Source organism: Dreissena polymorpha, chromosome 6 (genome assembly GCF_020536995.1).
Source record: "Dreissena polymorpha isolate Duluth1 chromosome 6, UMN_Dpol_1.0, whole genome shotgun sequence".
Taxonomy (NCBI): domain Eukaryota; kingdom Metazoa; phylum Mollusca; class Bivalvia; order Myida; family Dreissenidae; genus Dreissena; species Dreissena polymorpha.
The window spans coordinates 115,081,696-115,101,695 of record NC_068360.1 but is presented as its reverse complement, the minus strand read 5'-3'; the positions used below and the strand labels follow the sequence as shown (position 1 = coordinate 115,101,695).

The 20,000-nt window shown below is 33.8% G+C and overlaps 1 protein-coding gene across 1 annotated transcript in view; it reads left to right on the top strand.

Moving 5' to 3' along the window:
- Window positions 1–15,961: 15,961 nt before the first annotated feature.
- LOC127836288 (heat shock 70 kDa protein 12A-like) overlaps window positions 15,962–20,000 on the top strand; it is a 7,370-nt gene continuing 3,331 nt past the window's right edge. Inside the window, exons 1-4 of the mRNA XM_052362794.1 lie at window positions 15,962–16,009; window positions 18,680–18,984; window positions 19,543–19,762; window positions 19,945–20,000. The exon at window positions 19,945–20,000 is cut by the window's right edge and continues 61 nt beyond it. Coding sequence (XP_052218754.1) covers window positions 18,688–18,984; window positions 19,543–19,762; window positions 19,945–20,000 — 573 coding nt within the window. The 5' untranslated portion in view covers window positions 15,962–16,009; window positions 18,680–18,687. The remainder of the gene's footprint in view (window positions 16,010–18,679; window positions 18,985–19,542; window positions 19,763–19,944) is intronic.

Sequence of the window (20,000 nt, the reverse complement as noted above, 5' to 3'; positions counted from 1 at the left end):
TTTGGTCTCAATAGAATATGATTGTTGTCGATCTGTTCATGACGAATTATATAGTTTTTGATGACTTTCATTTTGTATTTGCATGTATACTCTATACAGGTATTCAACACTTCAAATGTGTTACATGCTTATTATATAATGTACTTAAATTTATATGTGAATATTTTTGTTGGATTAAAATCATATTAATTTGTTATGAAATATTGAACGATCAAAAAAGCTTTATGCCTTTAGAATATTTCTAATGAATCAACATGAATCAACAATTTAAAATGACCATGAAATGTTATTCAAATCAATTTGTTACAGTTATGATTATCTTCGTTAAACTAAAAACATGATTCAAATATTTTTTTGATTAAAATCTTCATTATTTTTTCATAAAACTGGTGGGACTTCCTCTGTTGCTTGACAATAATATAAATCAGTTTGAATCCCGAACTGTCATTTAACTTATGTTTGATTTTGACTTGAAATTATGCATTCGGCCAAGCTCTGCATACCTCTCATTGTTTTGGCGTTGTTGTAGAAATAGTACATAATAATAAATGATGGCGTTGGAACAATTTTCTTTGCACACAGATACCGGAAAAAAAGATCTTATTGGCAGAAATAATGCACCGGTTGTACTAACGCATTCCATAAGTCTTCACATATTGTTCGGGGATTAGTTGCTCTAGAGTAATATCGTTCTGGTAAAAGACATTAATAGCGGATAGACACATGTTCTTGTTTGCCTACAATTTACTTACATTCGTGATAATAGGAAGGTTCACAGATGGGTTCTGATAGAACAAGAGTGGTCACTACTGATGCAATAGGTATACAAGTATGCGAGAAACAACAAACAATGCCCGAACAATTAACGCATTTAAAAAAGGCTTGCATATAACTGCCGTTCGACAACTTTGAGAGTAATATACCGAGTTGTATGAAAATGTAGTCCAAATAACGACATCCATTCACTGACCCGTCTGTCTTTTGAAATGTTCATTCGTTTTAAAAATCAGAAATTTAAATATAAAAGATTCCATGTTAACTACTTAAAATTATAAACTTAACATTAACGCTCCATTCAAATTTAAGTATGGGCTGCGGAGGCTGTTGTATGTTTTTGCATGATTTCCAGAGTAGGTCAACTTAACGAAATTTCATGCGGGAGAAATGATGATCTGTTGATGTAGTCAGGTTATGTCTTCCATTAATCTTCTCACCTATATTAACCAACGAACTCGGTTATTTGCAACTTGTTGTAAGATCAAATTATTTATAAAAAAAAAAACAAAAAAAAACGAAAGCCTTGAACATTATTTTCAAAAATTTATATATTCCATCGGAAGTTCGCTTTTGTTGGGAACAAAAACGTTTATAATTTATATTCTAATAAACATACTTTTGGAATTTTATTATTAACAAATTAAGAGTCCGTGGTTGTTAACACCAGCAAAAGAAATGTCGGCATTATTATGACATTATGTGCCACCTGTTTTGAGTTTGTTATGTTGGATGTAATAAGAATATGATTTGTCTCATTCAAGCAGGACGGACGTCAGTTACTGGCAAACAAAGAGTACAACTTTCATCTCACCACGGGCTTAACTGTCAAATTATATTTAGTATAAAGTTAGCTTATCAACTTTAAAATTAAATATATTTTTACAAAATCACTAGCGATAGCGCTTAACAAACTCGTAGGAACATTATACCGTATTCGTATGATAACCATGCCATCGAATCAGATTATAAGCAATATAAAAGTTAAAAAAACAACAACACACTTTTAAGTGCTGATCATAATCATCATCATCACTCCGTTGACCGGTCTGGTCGTTGTATAGGGGCGGCAATAAAAAACGACAACACAGAGTCATGACACGACACGGCTGCTGAGAGTAGCTCATCGATTGTGAGGGACATCCACTCATTCACATTGTCCAACAATATTTTCTTCTGACGGCCCCGACGGCGACGTCCATCTTGCGTGTCAATTCTTCCAGCTTCTCGCCATAAAATATGTTGGTGTGATTTTAGAGTTCACTGTTGGTTCCCCATGAGTTCAATGCCATCAGCGAATCTCACTTTGGAGATGGGTCTGCCACCGATGAAGATAAAAGTGTGGTGGTATTTTAAGGTCTACTGCATACTCTTTTTAAGGAACAGTTAAATCAGGACGTGGTAGCAGATGTTGGTGTTGCAAGTGTTCCGCAATAATAACTGTTGTGATGTTAAAGACCTGTTCCATTGTGCTTCGCCAAACTGTGAATTCAGTTCTTTGGCCTTACTTTTCAATTGGGTAAGAAGGATACGTAGCATGACTTTGCTAGGATGGCTGATGAGGCTAGTGGTGCTGTAATTCTTACACAGCTTCAGGTTATCATTTTCGGTAGGTGGATGACCAGATCCTGGGGGTATATTCTTGGCCCACTTCTTCTTCGTCTAGAGCTTCTGGGTAGTGCTGTCATTGCTGCAGTTGTTGCCTCATCTCCATGCTTAATCAACTCCAATGGATCGATGCAAAAACTCGAAGATTCTCCTGCCTTCAGATTGCGCACTGACTCCTTCATCACCCACTTGAAGTAGGGGATCTTTCTGAAGAAGACTAGGGTCTGGTTGAATTGAGTAGTTATAAAGGTCGCTACAGTAGTTAGCCCATCTGTTCAGGACTTCGGCACTCTCCGTCAGGAGGTTTTCGACGGCATTTGCTATAAACTGGCCTTAGCCTGATTGGCCTTTGTGAAGGTCTTAACTGTGCTGTAGACTTTCTTACTGCTGTAATTTGCTCATGTATGTGTCAATGTTGATACATAGCTTTTCAATCAATTCATCATTGGCCTCTTTTATTTTCGTCATCATTTTCTTGCGATACGGTCCAATAAGTTTTGTGCGTAATCATAAAAGTCACTTTTGAAGCAGCCATTTTGAAAAAAAAAATCCATAGAAAAAAATGCAAAGAACTTCTAAAACATTGATTTATATATTTAATACTGCGTTATGTATATTTTTTCAAGTCTGGTATAATGTTATAAAAAGTAAATGCATTCGACAAGTGGTACCCCTAAACCGGTGGGAAGTTTTTAAATTAAAATGAGTGCCCCCCCCCCCCCGCCGGGGATCGCTACATTGGATGAATGTTGTATTTTATTAATTCAGGCGGCACTTGCCTATATCATCATGGAAACTGTTTGTGTACTCTTTCAGTCCGTATAAGTAAAGTTTTTTTTGGGTAGTTTGACCACTGCAACATAAACACTGTTCTCAAAAGTCATCCAAAAACGCTTACTTTTCCGAATGATAACGGGCACCAATTAAGGAGGCACGTTACTATATATTGTTGGTAGATGTTTGAGTATGAAACAAGCCCGTCTAGGTCTAAGTTACGAGTAAAGTTCGTGTTTCTGACTGAATGGCACTGTTAGTTATAACTTACTAAAACGCTTCAAGTTAATAATACAATAGCTCAATCGGATCAAGGATCACACGCACATGATGCATCGAGACGACGATCGTCTTTGGAACTTTTGGCCACTGAAACATGGACACTGTACTTTAACAGAACAGAAAAGAAATTTAGTATGACATGTACATAGTACACAATCAGTCTATGCAATGTAATAATACACAGATCAACATGATGTGAATAAGAAGTGATCATACAGTTAGAGTAAGTGAATATTCAATCTTACGTAATATATAACAGTATTTTGAGAAAAAAAAGAGAATCGCATTTTTACAAAATGTTTTTGTGGCAGGGTGGCTATCGTGTGGTTATATTTCTGGAAATATAATTAAAAATGGACAATTGAGTATTTTGCGCATATAATGTGTATTATTTTGCTAAGAATAATAGTAAGAAATAACATACATATTTTCCATAGATTACATGGATCCCATATGGAAGCAAATAATAAAATCAGACTCGTCTATTTTTCATATGTTTGTTAAAAAAAATCATGCCATGCATGTACGGTTTGTTAATTGTATGGATGCGTTGTAGTGCACAGTCAGAGAAAGCTATCTGTTGGGACTTTTGGCCCCTGAAACATGGACATTGCACGTACAATGTTAAGAAAAGTGCGAAATTGGATAAATGGTGTCGTACGCGTGAGGACCTTAGACGGAATGTGATTGTATTCACGTGATAGTTGTTTGTATACTCTTAAAGCCCAAAGAAGACTATTGTCTAGAAAAACTCTCGATTTGGTACCATTGGCAACTAAACATGGGAACTACAAGTTTTGGTGATGAAAATAAACGTTATAATAAAACTTAACGTTAATAAATGACATAATTTGAGGAACGATCACCAACAATTGATGCGGTTTCACTACAAGTGACTATATCAGCGTAGTAGCTGTATCCCCACAAGCATGTGTTATGTAGAAAAACTCGTTTGGTTATATTTGCCACTGCAGCATGTGCGTAACAAATTTAATGCCACGCTTTATTGGATGTATTCAAATGACGGCACATGACTAAATCAACATGGTAGCTAGTAATAAACAGTAAGAAACCGTAGTAGTACTTAGATAAATCTTTTGTTTGGCAATAAAACACGGGCACTCCACGATACAAAAAAACAAAATCATTAAATTGAATAAATGGTAAAGTGAAATCGACAATTTTAGACGGCTCATGAATGTGTCGTTGTTGTCTTTAGTCGAAGATTGCTGTATATTTGTATTGACAATCTATGCAAGTACAAAAAACCAAATGGCATAAATATGACATTAAATTTTTTTTATAACCGCAGCAAATTGTGCTGACACCTCTTTCTTTGCCTGTAAAGTAACTGAAATAATGTTTAACCATTCGTGGTCAAACACATTGGGATACATGATAACATTTATCGTTCAAGTGTTTCAAAAATACGAGTTCAAAGCATGTTATCAACTGAGCCGTCTTGTTTATTTATAATCGCTCATTTACATAACATCTGTTATGCGCTGTGGTATATTTATTCGCCATAATGTCTTCAGTTGCATGTTGGTGTATTTATTTACATGTTGCTATTTTTTTATCTGCATTAGTTGCATGATGTTACATTGTGGTTTCTTTATTTGTAATACTTCAATAATCATAAGATTGTTATTTTTTTCTTTCTTAATTTAGCTATTAATGTATGTTCTTTTGCCGTTTTAAGCTGTCTGTATACAGGTATTTCACTCGCCGATAAGAATGAACCTGACACCATATATGGTGTTCATATTAAACAATGCTGTAATCAATTGTCTTGTGATGTAACGAAATAAAGTAATGTTTGTTTGAACCAAATTTCTAGTATGTTAACGTTGTAACTTTTATTGCTGTTCCACGTTTATATTCAATATTAGCATTGTTTCTGTATCAAACTTGTGTATATTACTCAGATGTAATTTTGTGAGTGGATGTTTGAAGTGATACATACGAATTTGTTTCATTAAATCTGGGGAAATAAAGGCATAGACTTGAATACAATTGGACACAAAAATTGGTTGTGGCATGGAATGGACAGCCTTTTACTCGATTGCTGCTTTTTATGGAATCTGGACGATACATTAGACTATTACTACAATAGGCGATGTTATATGAATTTCAGAATGGAGATCTGATAACTATGGCAACAGGATAATTTAGCATCACCATGGATGTTTTAAATATTGATTATCTTGGTAGCAATGCATGGCATATATCAATAGGATTGATGCAGTTTCTAGAACTCTGCTGTGTTATGAATCTCTTGAAGTGATTGTTAAGTGAAGCCAATGACTCTCACAAAAACATCAAATAATAAAGGAATATGACATTCAACCGTATACTTGCATTAAAAAGGTAAAGGTAAAGGTCTTTTTTATTATAGTGTCACCCCTATTGAAAGGGCCAGCCAATTTAAGCATATGAGACACTTTTTGCATAAGCCAAAATTGCGCGATTATTATCTGAAATATCAACTAATGACGCTATGTTTTTAAATCTTTTTCTATAAAGAAGGAATGTAGTTGACACTTGTTTGTAGTTTCATTTTATCGTTCGTCAAAAAGTTGTAACTCTGTTGCTCTGGTATCTTCAATACCATTGAGTAATTAAATTGTAATTAAATTGAATGCGTTTTAATTCCCTTTTATTATTGTTTGATTTGAGTTACAATGCTTTGACGTTAAATTTTATTTACACTTAAATGTATTATGAATATTGTTGGGCCAAGTGTGCAGTTGAGCGCTCTATAACCGGTTTAAACCCCCAATGCTTTGCATTGACCGTTCCAAGGCGGTGACCCCAGCTTTATTCATATTTTGTGTTTATGTTGGTTTGTATTGTGCTGTATTGTGCTGTTTTGTACTGTTTGGGCAACCGGTCACTTGCCTTAAATAAAGGACCAACTAATTGTTTTTTATGAAAATTCAATACTGCTCCAGCAGCTGGAGTTTCACTTCTTTATAATGTATACCATGTACCTCCCAACTCCTATCATTATGCCATGCGCCAGGCGGATAGAAGTCGGTAACCATTCATGTTTAACGCTCGCGGCTCACGAGCCGGCCATATCGAAACGAGTCCCATGACAAACACCCATCCTTCGACAAACGCTCCCCATGGGGCTCGAACCTTCGACCTCCCGATCCCGAGGAGAACGCCTTATCCACTAGGCCACGGCGACCGGTGCATTAACTTTCAAGCTTTTTTGATTGGATATTCGTTTAAAATCTAAAATATTGTATTATTTAAAGTAAAAATTATTTAATTGCTAAATTATGTTTATTACACACAGTAAACATAAATAATGCTGTATTTTCTTTTCGGATAGAAACTAATGAGAAATCCAACAGGAACATTGTGCAGCATCAAGGACAGTTTCATTCGTTTTTTACTGTATTTTATTATATTGACAATCTATGCAAGTACAAAAAACCAAATGGCATAAATATGACATTTAAAAAAATGTTATAACCGCAGCAAATTGTGCTGACACCTCTTTCTTTGCCTGTAGAGTAACTGAAATAATGTTTAACCATTCGTGGTCAAACACATTGGGATACATGATTACATTTATCGTTCAAGTGTTTCAAAAATACGAGTTCAAAGCATGTTATCAACTGAGCCGTTTTGTTAATTTATAATCGCTTATTTACATAACATCTATGATCAATAATTTTGCAAAGTCTGTGCATGCAAATACTATGCATTACTGTGTTAAACAGCAATAACTATTTCACATCTCCTTCACTAGATACCCTATCGTATAAGACTTATTCAAAAAATAAATTTGAAGACTAGTAGTCTATTAAGAAGTCTTACTCTGATACAGATTATCGTTTCGATCGTATTCAGCAAATAGAATTGTATCGAGAACTAATACGACGCGGATCAAACACTGTCATAGGTTACTATAGTGATGATAGACAATGAACGCCTTTTCTTTTCCATGATCATTCACAAGATATCCCAAACAAGTGCCACGTGACATTGTAACAAATATAACAACTCAACTATTAGATTAGTGATTGTTGCTAACCTGAGTTTTAACAATTGATAACGACTCGCTATCATGTCTGAAACATACCTGGATGTAGTGTAGTATGAGCACATATTTCGAGTTGTTTTCGTTACGGGGGAATTTCTTGAAAATCAGTTTTCTTAATTTCTGTTGAATTCTTTAAATCTTTTGTGTGATGAAGTGTGTGTATCCCTTACTATTTTTAATACAATCTCTATAGACTGACATGTTTATGTGTGGTCATTAAATATCCGGTATATGTATATGGGGGATATTTGTTGGATTCGATGGAATATCGATTTTAATAAAATAATATTTTCATGAGTGGCTGCGCCACTCGTGAAAAATATATATCTTTTGTGATCACGAGTGAATAAAAATCGATATTCCATGTAATCTAACAAATTTTCTTTTTATTTTATGCTGTTTCACTGTTTATTAAATTTTATATTGTAAAAGAGTTTAACTGGATAATTTCACTGGATTTCTTACGTCATTTCGTCGAAAAAGTTACGTCATTTCACAGTAAAACATTAAAAAATATCAATATTTTTCACTGTTATTTTTCACTGTTAATAACAGTGAAATATCAGTTTTATTTCACGGATATTTCTCTATAAACCACCGGACAGCATAAAATGAAAACCTGTAATGCGGGATATATAGCATGCAAGTTGTTCAACATGGCCGTGAAAGAGTCCTGTTCATGTTTCGAATTGGCAGGTACGTACTGCAATTATTTTTGTTCTAAATTTTCATGACCAAAATACTGCTTTACTGTGGAATTATTTAAATATATGGTAGCGGACTTACTCGCGCGGTCTTACATTTCTTCAATTGGAATTTGTCGGAAAAGTGTGCTTCAATCGAACAGAAAATGCATCGGTCGTTACTGGATAAGAATGTTAATTAACGGTAATCCGTGCCTCAACGTCTGGATAAGTGGAGTATACCATATATTTAGTAACACAGCTTGTCAAAATGACATCTTTTTATTTATTGAAAATCATTAAAAATTATGCGTCTCATCGAATAGACGAATGTTTTACTTAAATGTCAACTTTTGGAAACAGTGTATGATGCAATCAGAAGTTGCATATTGTCGTGAGCTATATAACCGTTTAAAAATTAAATCCTACTGTTCATTGCGCGTCAAACTAGTGATTCCACAGTACTGCATTTGTACAAGTATTTTTATGTGTGGTACACATGGCACAGAATTAAACAACATAAACATAACAAGAATACCCCAATTCATGTAATGTGATTTCTTGAGTGTTGCATATTATAACATGTACCATTATACAAATACTAGTGCTTATGATATACAACTTTTTGTGAGCGAAGCTGGTACTCAAGTTCCAATATTGTTCTGTTTGTGAATAATAACAAAAAAAATGTTTTAAATCCTTTTCACTTGTATACAACAAAGTACACTATTTGATTTGCAACACTTACAGTTTAGTTGTCAGAAATGTCATGTCTTTGAAAACTTGATTTCAGTAAAATTGCCCTATTGATAAAAAATATCATCTCTTTCAATAATATTCCAAGTGTTTTGTTGTAAAATTATAAAATTCTTTCGAGCATTTTACCGCTGGACCTGGACTGTATATCGAGTCTCATCACGTTCGAGCACACAAGTTTACATTGACCAATCTTGACACTTTCCATTAAATCAAATTTACATGTAGGCATGGCCTGAGATTGGGGCTTATCCAGCAATTGTCAATTTCAATGTTACTAAATATAGAAAAGAGGGTCTTGATGGCCCTCAAGCTATGGTTTTCGTTGACGCACATCAATTGTTGAGCACGTGGTTATCTAGTTTCAAACCACACTTGACCCAGGTTTAAACATGGCCTGTATGTTGTAAAAATACACACCTTGACCATGTTTCATCACGACTGAGTAATAAATGTGGCCCTAAAGTAGTAGCATTTGTTTTAAGATGTGACTCGGTGACATACAAGCTGCGGATAATACATGAACATATAGTACACATCTATTCATTTTTATTTGAAATTCTGATGAAGATCTAGATAGCTATGAATTCTCATTGAACTTCTGATGAACATCTAGATAATTGCTATGCATTTCATTTGAAATCTGATGAATATCTAATGCATAGCTATGCACTCTCCTTTGAACATCCGATGAAGAGCTCGTTCAAGTAGTGGGGTTTTGTGAGTACTTCATGTTTGTTTAAAGGGGCCTTTTCACTGATTTTGGCATGTATTGAAGTTGTCATTAAATGCTATATATTGATAAATGTAAACATTGGATCTAAAAAGCTCCAGTTAAAAGTAAAGAATACAATTAAACAGATAGAAGAAAAAGAAGAAAAAAAGTTTCGCTAAACAGAGCTCAAACCACTGACCCCTGAAGTCTTGGAGTAAAAGTCCACCACTTAGGCCAATCGGCCACCAGTGCCCATACAATGATGGGTGTATTTTTTACTTTATATAAGCAATCCTCGTAGTTTCACAAAATATAACGACAACAACAGAACTCCCCAAATTATTCAATCGTTTCGCGTTGCAACGCTTTATAATTATCAAGTTTTTAAATCGTTAAAAGAGGCATATAATGGCTATTTTAGAGCATGGTAAATATTCAGTACTACTGTTTCCTCACAAATATCATAAAACGAAAATTTGCGAATCTGAAAAAACTTTTTTTCATTTTGTCAATTTACCAAAACGTGAAAAGGCCCCTTTAATAGGATGTCCACATTTATTATACTATTGAATCTTTATATAGAGAAAAAAGTTACTTTAATAGCTTTTATTGTTATGTTTTCAAATCGAAACAGGTAATCGCTGTTCGTCTGTTTAAACTCAAATGCGATTCTTTTCTTTTTAAGGGTAATATAATTATTTTGCATCAAACAGAAACAAATGAATTTCCTAAACTAAACTCCTTACATAAAAGCAAACTTAAAAACGATGACAATGGAGTTACTTATTTGAAATTTCTGTGAAAGTCACATCGATCGATAGTAACGTATCTGCCTTATCAAGAAATCATAGATGATGTGTCCTTTTCTTGCTATATCCCTTGCTCATTACATAAATAATGAACCATAATTTGCTCCTGAAGGTTTATATTGAGAAGGTTTAATACTCCGCACTGTTTGAGGTTCGGCTGGCTGGCCATCTATCGAGTTTAAAACCCCAATGCTTAGCATTGAATTTTTCAAGGCGGTGTTCACAGTTTAAACCGTTGTATCTTCATATTAAAGTTCTATTATAAAAGTAGTTGGTAAGATAAAAACGTACTATCCTGGTAGAGTTTTTAGAGAATCAGTGTTTGCTACTTTATTCACGTCAAATGACCAGTGACGCGTAAAGAGGAATGGCAACATTTAACAACATTAAAAATCCCCACCTGGGAGCAAAGAGATTATGAGAGGACAATGTTGAAGAATTACAGAGGGGTATCTATAGAAATTGTTGAGGTTCTGATCGATAAGCTGACTCCTCCATTCAAGTTGCGAAGTCAGAATGGCCGTTCCTGTGCTATGTATCAGCGTTTATTAAAGCTGATAAATAAGCACTTAGTGACATCTTTCAAGGAGTCTATACAGAAGTTTGTACAAACGCCTTAGTAATGATTAATGTTTTCAGTGCGTGTAGTATGTCTTCTTACATGGACAATACTGATTTCGTATACTTGCATTAATAGTATTAGTGTAAATAAACGCATGTATTATCTACCGTCAACATCCACGCATATATTTCATTATCATATCGATATAAAAAAGCTGTTAAAGCACAGGCACAAATAGACTAGGGGCTCCAAATAATTTTATTTTGTTTACCAATCAAACTAGCATATAATTTTGTTCAATATTTAAGTTATAAGGCCTATGATCAGGTTATATTTTTATATCCCGGGTGACACAATTGAGACTGATGCACGTGTAAGATGACTCACTATTAAAGGGGCCTTTTCACAGATTTTGGCATGTATTGAAGTTTGTCATTAAATGCTTTATATTGATAAATGTAAGCGTTGGATCTACAAAGCTCCAGTAAAACAACAAGAATAAATTTAACGAAAGAAAGCAAAAGTAGCCCTACACTGGACTCGAACAACTGATCCCTGGTGTAAAAGTCTATCGCTTAGACCAGTCGGCCATCCGTGCTCATACAATGAGCGGTGTAGTTTATACTTAGGTTTGAAAAAAGAAAAAGAAATGACCATTTAGAAAAGCTGTAGAGCGTTCAATCAGACTCTGTCAACTGTGTTTGAATAATACTCACGGAAGGAGATCATGTATAAATAATATTTGTCATGTGTAGATAAATGTAACATAAAGGATGGTAACGATATGTAAACTAGTCTTGATCAATGCTTTTTATGAAGAAATATTAAGCCGTATCAATCATATTGGGGGTTTGTTATTTATCGTAATTATTTTGCGCATTTTGCAAGGGAAAATAAATAAATGAAGAAAACTGGGAATAAATTCCTAAAGCTTTACAAAGAATCGCACACTATTTATATATTATGTAATGTGATTAGAAAGTAATGGTAAATAACATGCAATGTTATTAGTTTTTTCATACGCACATGCACTACTACGTGTATTACACGATGTGCAAATTAACCACTGCAAACTGTAGCTCGATAAGAATCATTTACCTTCTTCGTGGTAGTCAATATGTATAGGGTGTTAAAACTTCCTGATCAATAACCGGTGACTAGTCTATTAAAGCAGTGGGATTTTGCGATTACTTCAGGTATTATGTTTCCTCAATACGCTATCTATAAAGTGCATAATGAAATATTTATTGATTTTAAAATCATAATATAACTGTCTTTTCGAAGACTTGACCGTGGTTTGTCCTATTATCAAATCAGAAGTGGTTATCACGTTATGTATGTTTTAAATCTAATGTAAAATGATCGTCCACACATGTTGACGTGAAGTAGTAAAAGGAAAAGAATCTGACGAAACAAATGTGATTTCCGTTAAGGTATGTTTACTATTGCTTTGCTTTTAATCATGTCAGATATTTATATTATTATAACAATGCAATTTTATCCTGTTACTCAAATCGAAAGTAGTAATCGCTTTTCCTGTTTCCAACTATTCACCACGTAACTTACAAACCCTTTGTAAAAAAATAAGACAAAACAAACGAAATTCATTGACACATATTCTACAGTATATTGTAACATATATATATATATACAGTAACATTTATTGTGTTTGGGACCATGCTTGCTCTATCAGTCCACTTTTCTTTTACTGATCACACGATCAATAATGATCAAATATAGTTCCGTGGGCATGTTCGCATTTCTGAATTATTCTCCACATAATTAAGATATTCTGAATTGTGATTTATTCAGAACGCAGAGACTTTCAACTTACATAGTAGAACTGTTAAGGTTTGTGTTTTACGTTCATGAACATTAGGTCAATGGTTAAAGCACAGATTTTAAGGCATAGATGATGTCCATAACGAAGTTTTGTTAAACAACACAACATGCAAAGGATCGTGATAACGTTTGTGATAAGGTGATTTCTTTGGTCCCGCACTGTGGTTTTTAGTCGGTCAATTTAGGTCTCAGAGGCAACAGAATTTTAACAACATTTTCATGAGTGTCGCGTGAAACCTATCGCTTGATAACAGAGAAGACTGAACACGAATGCTTTTGGTACATTTTGAGTCTTCTTCCTGAATCATCAAACATATACATTTTATTTTACAGTGTCATGTTAAGTATAACAAATTTTGTAATAAAAACAAAAAACAATTGACTAGACACTTTAATTAATATGATAAAACACTTCTTTACTGATATATGTTTTGCTTTATGTTCTAAAAAGAATTCGTAACGGAAGGAGTGTGATTTCATTGTATCATTCCAATAATAAGAAATTCATAATCACGCACACATTTAATAGTGAGCATTTGGTAGTTAAATGTTCAAATATAAATGTTTCAAGAACTTATCTACGTGCTGATAAAAAAATCAATTGTGTAACTTAAAATAAAAGTGTGGACCTCTTTATTTACCTTAATGTCTTACATATTTAGGAATATACATACATTCTTTTAAAATCAAATAAATACAAAGAACTCACGTAAAATCCAGAATTGTGCACGATACGAAATGCAAATCATATCACAAACAATTGAACCCCCCCCCCCCCAAAAAAAAAACAACAATTTAATTTGATAATGTTAAATATTATTGAATCAAGGTCAGTCCACAAAGACGTACATAAATCGATTTAAAACATTATATTATAAAAGAGAACATCTTTTGGTAAACAATGTTTATTGGCAGGCAAATACGAATCTAAACGGACAGTTTTACAAATTATCATAGGAAGTCATACAAAATGCATAACAACATTGCGACACAACAAACCGCAACTGTACACCCATAGCATAACAAATCAATTCAAATCTATACAGAAAAAACAGACATGAACACAGGCTATTTAAAACTAGCAAACTAAGCTATTCGTTAAGTGGCCCCTTATCGATAGGCTGATAAACTGACCTAAACTGACCTAAATACTAAAAAAAAGCGTATAAACGTTGACAATTTACAAATAAGTTCTAAATACAAAATTCCTATACAGTTGAATGTCATCTTCACCAAGTGTGCTACTCACAATGAACATCAATCGATAGTCTCATATCTGCCTTATAAAGATAACACAAGTGGTGCGTCCTGTCCTTGCTATTTCCATAGATTATGCTTGAACAGTTATATAAAAAATACTAAGGCCCCGTATGCTCTTGGGGGAAAACTGATTAACATTAATGTCATATAACAAATAAAGTGTAAATCAGGGAGGATTGTGTATACAACAATATGAAAAATACACACGATGGGATTCAGGATTAATGAAAGGACAAGGTTAACAATTACTCAAGAGTTTCTACAGAAATTGTTTATATTTAGCCCTATCAGACAAAATCCCTATTCAAAAGGCAAAGCAGAAGGGTATTTCCTGTTGGCTCAAATTTGGCTCACATTTGGCGTGTATCAAACCAGATCACTAGGCACTTGGTTCCATCTTTGAATGAAACTTTTCTCAATGTTGTCACGTAGAACAATGCTTTCACGAAGTGTAGTATGTCTTCTTACATTGACAACGTTGATTTCTTGCACTTGCATGAATAACATAAGTTTGAATACATATAAAAATTATCCACAGTCCAAACCCACGTTACCATATCGATCAACAATCATATATAATTTCATTACAAGGATGATCAGAAAATTGCCTCTAAATATATATTGTAAAGATAAATGAAATCGATTCAACATGCTTTATTTTCGAATCCTGGGTTACACAATTAAGGCTGATCAACTATTAAAGGAATTAGTAATAATGCTATTAAAGTTGTTTTTCGCCACATGCTTTCAAACAAAACGTTACAAACCTCCCATAAAAGACGATGACTATAAAGCCGTAAACGTTTTGTTTAACATTAAAAGCGTCCATAAAGTTTAATCGCCTATAACTTGTCACGTCATGCTTGTTTCTTAATGGTGATCAAGTAACGATAAAACAATCCTGGTCATTATTTAAGCGTTAACAATTTGTCTCGGACCTGCAACATCAAAGTATGACATTGACATTATGTCGTGTGGTTCTTTTGTAAATGTTTAACATTATGCCATAATTTTGAAATTCTTCATTTCAATGGAAAGTAATTATCAAGAAAAACAGCCCGAATACTGTCAACAAGGCGGATGGAAATCCGAACAAATCGACAGACTTAAGTAACATATAGTCCGTTATAGGTCTCTACCTACAAACTTGATGTTCATTTCATTGAATATGTTTTCGAAATGATTTGAATATATCCTATATTAAGTATAGTCAGTTATAGCATAAACGTGTGAACAAAAGAAGTATAAACTTTCTAGCCTTTGACATTGTAAGAGTAATTCGCAATATCTTGATGTTGTGATAGTTTTATGTATTAACGTATTCGTCACATTGATGATAAAATTCTCATTTAAGAAACGCTTTTTATAAATAAGTGAATTTATTTGTAGATAATTTAAACACCCGGGCCGGGAATGTTATAATTTTCGAACTATTTTTTTTACTGATTTAGGACATAAAGAAGTTTTGGGTGAAAATAATAATAAGGGTTAAAAGGTCGTTTTATAGTTCATTATATTTTCATTTATATTTGGCTTTTTTTAAACCTAGTTATTTTTATGCACTGTAAGAAGCAAGATAGAATAAAAACGCGAATGAAAATGTGAAATTTTGTAATTTGCAATGACTAAAATAGTGTTACAGATTTAAGTAACGTATGAATAGACAGTGCATTAGAAAAAAGGTAAATGTCATATCATGATAGAACGTACTTGAATGTCAGATGCACATGATAAAATGTATTTCAAAATAACCACTGCAGAGATAAATGTAGATAACACAATTGCTATATTTTACCTCCTTCATAGAAATCTATATATATGCGCAGTCAAAAAATCACAAATCAGATCCTGATGAATTGGCAGGTGATTTGTCTGTTCAAGTGGGTTAGTACTATAATTTATGGTAAGATGTTGCCTGAATACTGTTTATATTATGTGTATTACATTACTGAACTTTGATATCGATAATGACTTTACTGTAATTGCGATGCTTTCATGAAATGTTATATTTTAGGGAAATGATTGCAATGTCATTGTTTAATGTTCTCAAATCGAAAGTGGTAATGGCTAAAAATCTGTTTCTTATTAAATGCCCTCTAAATCGTGAACAGGGAGGCACGAAGTTGTTTATATAATTTTAAGACACGAAGAAGAACGTTATCATTAGACAATGTCTAAAAAAAAGACAATAATTTCCTATTAATGTACCTTTCAATATAGATTCAAATACTGTCGTTTCATTAGGTGTATATGATATGCAATTCATCTTCTCATGTTTGTCACACCATCAATGTTGGCCCATGCTAATTATGATTATGCTTGTATGTTCGTGTGACAACATGTTTAAATTATGTCCACAACCTTCACACGTCTGTACTCAAAACTTTTCAAATGAATAACGTTTCAGAAATGTTAAATATTGTGAGACGGTGAGAAGTTGGCAATAATAAGAATCGTATGTCCAAAGATAACGTCACACTTGAAGGCCAAAAGATAACAATTATTTTAGCAAACATACACGCTTTATCGAAATACTGAGCGAAAGGAATTGGATTGGAAAAACACAAAATGAACACAGTTTTTATCCGGTGATATAATTGGTATAACGGTGTATTGTTTTAGTGTATTTATTCAGGTCTACCTAACGGAACGGATCAATTATAAATGTTAGTTTAAAAATGTCGCTTAATAACAGGCATGGCTGCATAGGTAGGGCATCACGCTATTTTATGATATTCATTGTATAACGTGACAAGGATAGTAACATTCATTAACTAAATCATGAAAACCTAAAATAGAGAATATGATTATATGTTTTCATTACAAAAATAATAAGTACATAATCACGCACTCATTTAATACTAAGCATTTGGTAGTTTAATGTAGTAATATAATTGTTACAAGACTTTTTGTAAGATTAGTTACAGCAACGATACTATTTATGCCGATGAAAGTGTACACGTTTTTATTTATCTTAAAGCCTAATTCATGTCATATTTAAGACCACTTTTTGTTTTAGGGAATAAACTTTAACATTATTCTCATATGATAAATAAAAAGCAAATTCTGAACAACTCAATTATATGTCAAATAATTAACCTTACTTGTAAAAGTCAGCCAGGACCAAGAATTATAATTAAATTAAAAGAATTAGTCAATGCTTGTCTATACAGACGTAGATAAAACTAATTGAATAAAGTCTATATTAAGCAGATACTAAACACTTAAATTCGGTATAGAATGTCATTAAATATTGATAGGCATTTAAACAGACCTGCTTACAAAAAACATATCAATTTTTACAATTTATATACAGTTTGGTATAATGCCATGTTAAGCAAGTGCTCATGCCGCTAATAACATCAATCGATAATTATGTATCAACCTTATCAAGAAAACTTCAACGGCCCTTTCTTGCTATATTCCTTACTAGCATGCATTTTAGTTATATACATAAAATAAACTCCATATTCTCCCGGAGTAAATTAGTTTTATTGTAGACAAATAATGTATTACTTCGACAATGCACGACATTGCATACAAATATGTAAAACACCGACGGAGGCAAATTGTTTAAGATAGGCCTGGGTTGTAAGTACTGCAAAGATCCATACTTAAAGAGACAGAATCAGAATGGCCTTTCATGTTGTAAGTTTGGTATGGGCATAGTCTCAGTGTTAAGCTCCTTCAAACGGGTTGTCTTCACATTTTATTTATTCATAATTTATATTTTCCTCAATAGGCAATGCGTTTATTAAGGTTTAAGCTGCATAAAATGCAGCAATACACAAATGCATCGCTGTGGTTGTCATCAGAGAGCATCCATTTATATAAACAGTGTTTAGCTGATTCAAATCCACTACGTATATAAATAATTGCACCAAGATGACCAACAATTCTAAATGCGTAAATCTCGACGCCCAAATGACTTTTATAACAGAAAACAAATCTTAGTCGATTTATAAATTTCTGATTCTACTCCTTTAATATAACGTTTCGGCATTATGCCTTTATCAAGACAATGGAAAATATATGTAAACTACATTTTTACGTCTTTTGACAGCACAGTTTAAAAACAAAATAAATGTGTTTTTTTTAACGTCAAATGATTAGTCGATTTGTGAAAAGTTAATACAAACGTATGCTATAAACTCAACGTAGGTTTGTCATTGACAACGCTTTCCTTCAAAATAATACGGTCATTAGTCCCGTCAGTCATTAGTCATTGCAAAAAATACTTGAAACAAAACAGGACGACCCCAATAGTAAGACGGATACGGTGTTGCGGGTCGCAGTGATCAATTAGTTGAAAATAAATCAAGTACTCCTGAATGACTTTTTAGCCAATCAGAAATAAGGTGTTTATTATCTGAAAATGTCGTACTACATTTCTAAACATGCAAAAATGTCATTAATCATTTTAAAGTAACTGGTATGCTATTCCACTTACTTCACTTAAAATCACACACATTGGTGTCACTGAAAGTGTATCTCTGCTACGGCACTAAACATTAAAGTGACAACATTAACAGCAGCTAGGTTATATATATTTAGATACAGTTATGGCTAACGGAAGTCAATGCCTGATTGTGGCCGCCTTCGACTTCGGAACCACTTACAGTGGATATGCATTCTCCTTCAATGACTCTCCACATGACGTAATAATTAACAAGAGTTGGGCTGCCGGGTCTGGTAAACTCATCTCTCTTAAAACACCAACCAGTGTTCTTCTCAATGAGTATGATGAGTTCGACTCCTTTGGATTCGACGCCGAGGATAAGTATTCATCTTTGGCAGAGGAAGAAAAACACCATGGTTGGAGACTGTTTAGAAGATTTAAGATGGTTCTACACAATCAGGTAAATCGTCACATTTATTATTTGCTTCAATGTCCCTGGCGCACCATGGTCTCTAATTAACACGTGTAATGAATTTTCATTATTGTAAGAGTTGGTAGCCACCGGGCCACGCGACCATAATGGAGAATGTTATGATTCTGAACCGTGAGCCATCTTGGTTCGAGAGAGGGGTCAAGGAGGCTATTTATATCCGTGCACTAAGACCGGCTCTAAACAAGGACGGGGGCCGCTACCAACTCTCGCACACCTGGGACCATACGTTAACATCGCTCACCCCGACAATTAGCGGTGTTAACGTTTCCCAACAGTAGAAATTCATTCTGCTGATGAAGTCCGTAGTACACGGACGAAAGCTTCAGGTATAGCTTTCAATAACTAGTGTGTGTAATTTGACAGTTTAAAACTTGATTGAACTTTTTAGTAACATATTTTTCTACCGTCTCGCTATAAAAAAAATATAACAAATTAATTCAGCCGCTGTGAGGTGTGGTATTAGGGGACTTATATACGATGTTCCTCTCTTCGTAGCTTTTGTATTTTATACATATTCTGTTTCAGCGCATTTCGCGTTCAGCAACAGTTGAAGATTTGGAAGGTGAACCTTTCCCAGCAAAACCGATATTTACGATGTCGCTCAAGTATCTACTGCAGCACCTTTTGGACGCTTTGAGTATGCGTACAATTGGGACGAGAGAAACTGACATCAAATACATAATTACTGTACCAGCTATCTGGGGCGTAGCAGCCAAACAGTTCATGAGAGAAGCAGCGATTGAGGTTCAGAATAGTTTATAAACAAATTAACAATTGTTAATCGATTTCTCTTTATAAATGCAATCAGCGTAAATCCAGACCATGTGCGATGTTCATATGTCTTATACCATGAATATATGTTCTATCTTGAAAAAAACTAGGTACCAAAACAGACTCATGTTTTAACACTGTTGTTATATATTTAATCTGGAATCGATGGAGACCGTTTAAAATTGGCCCTGGAGCCCGAGGCAGCCGCAGTC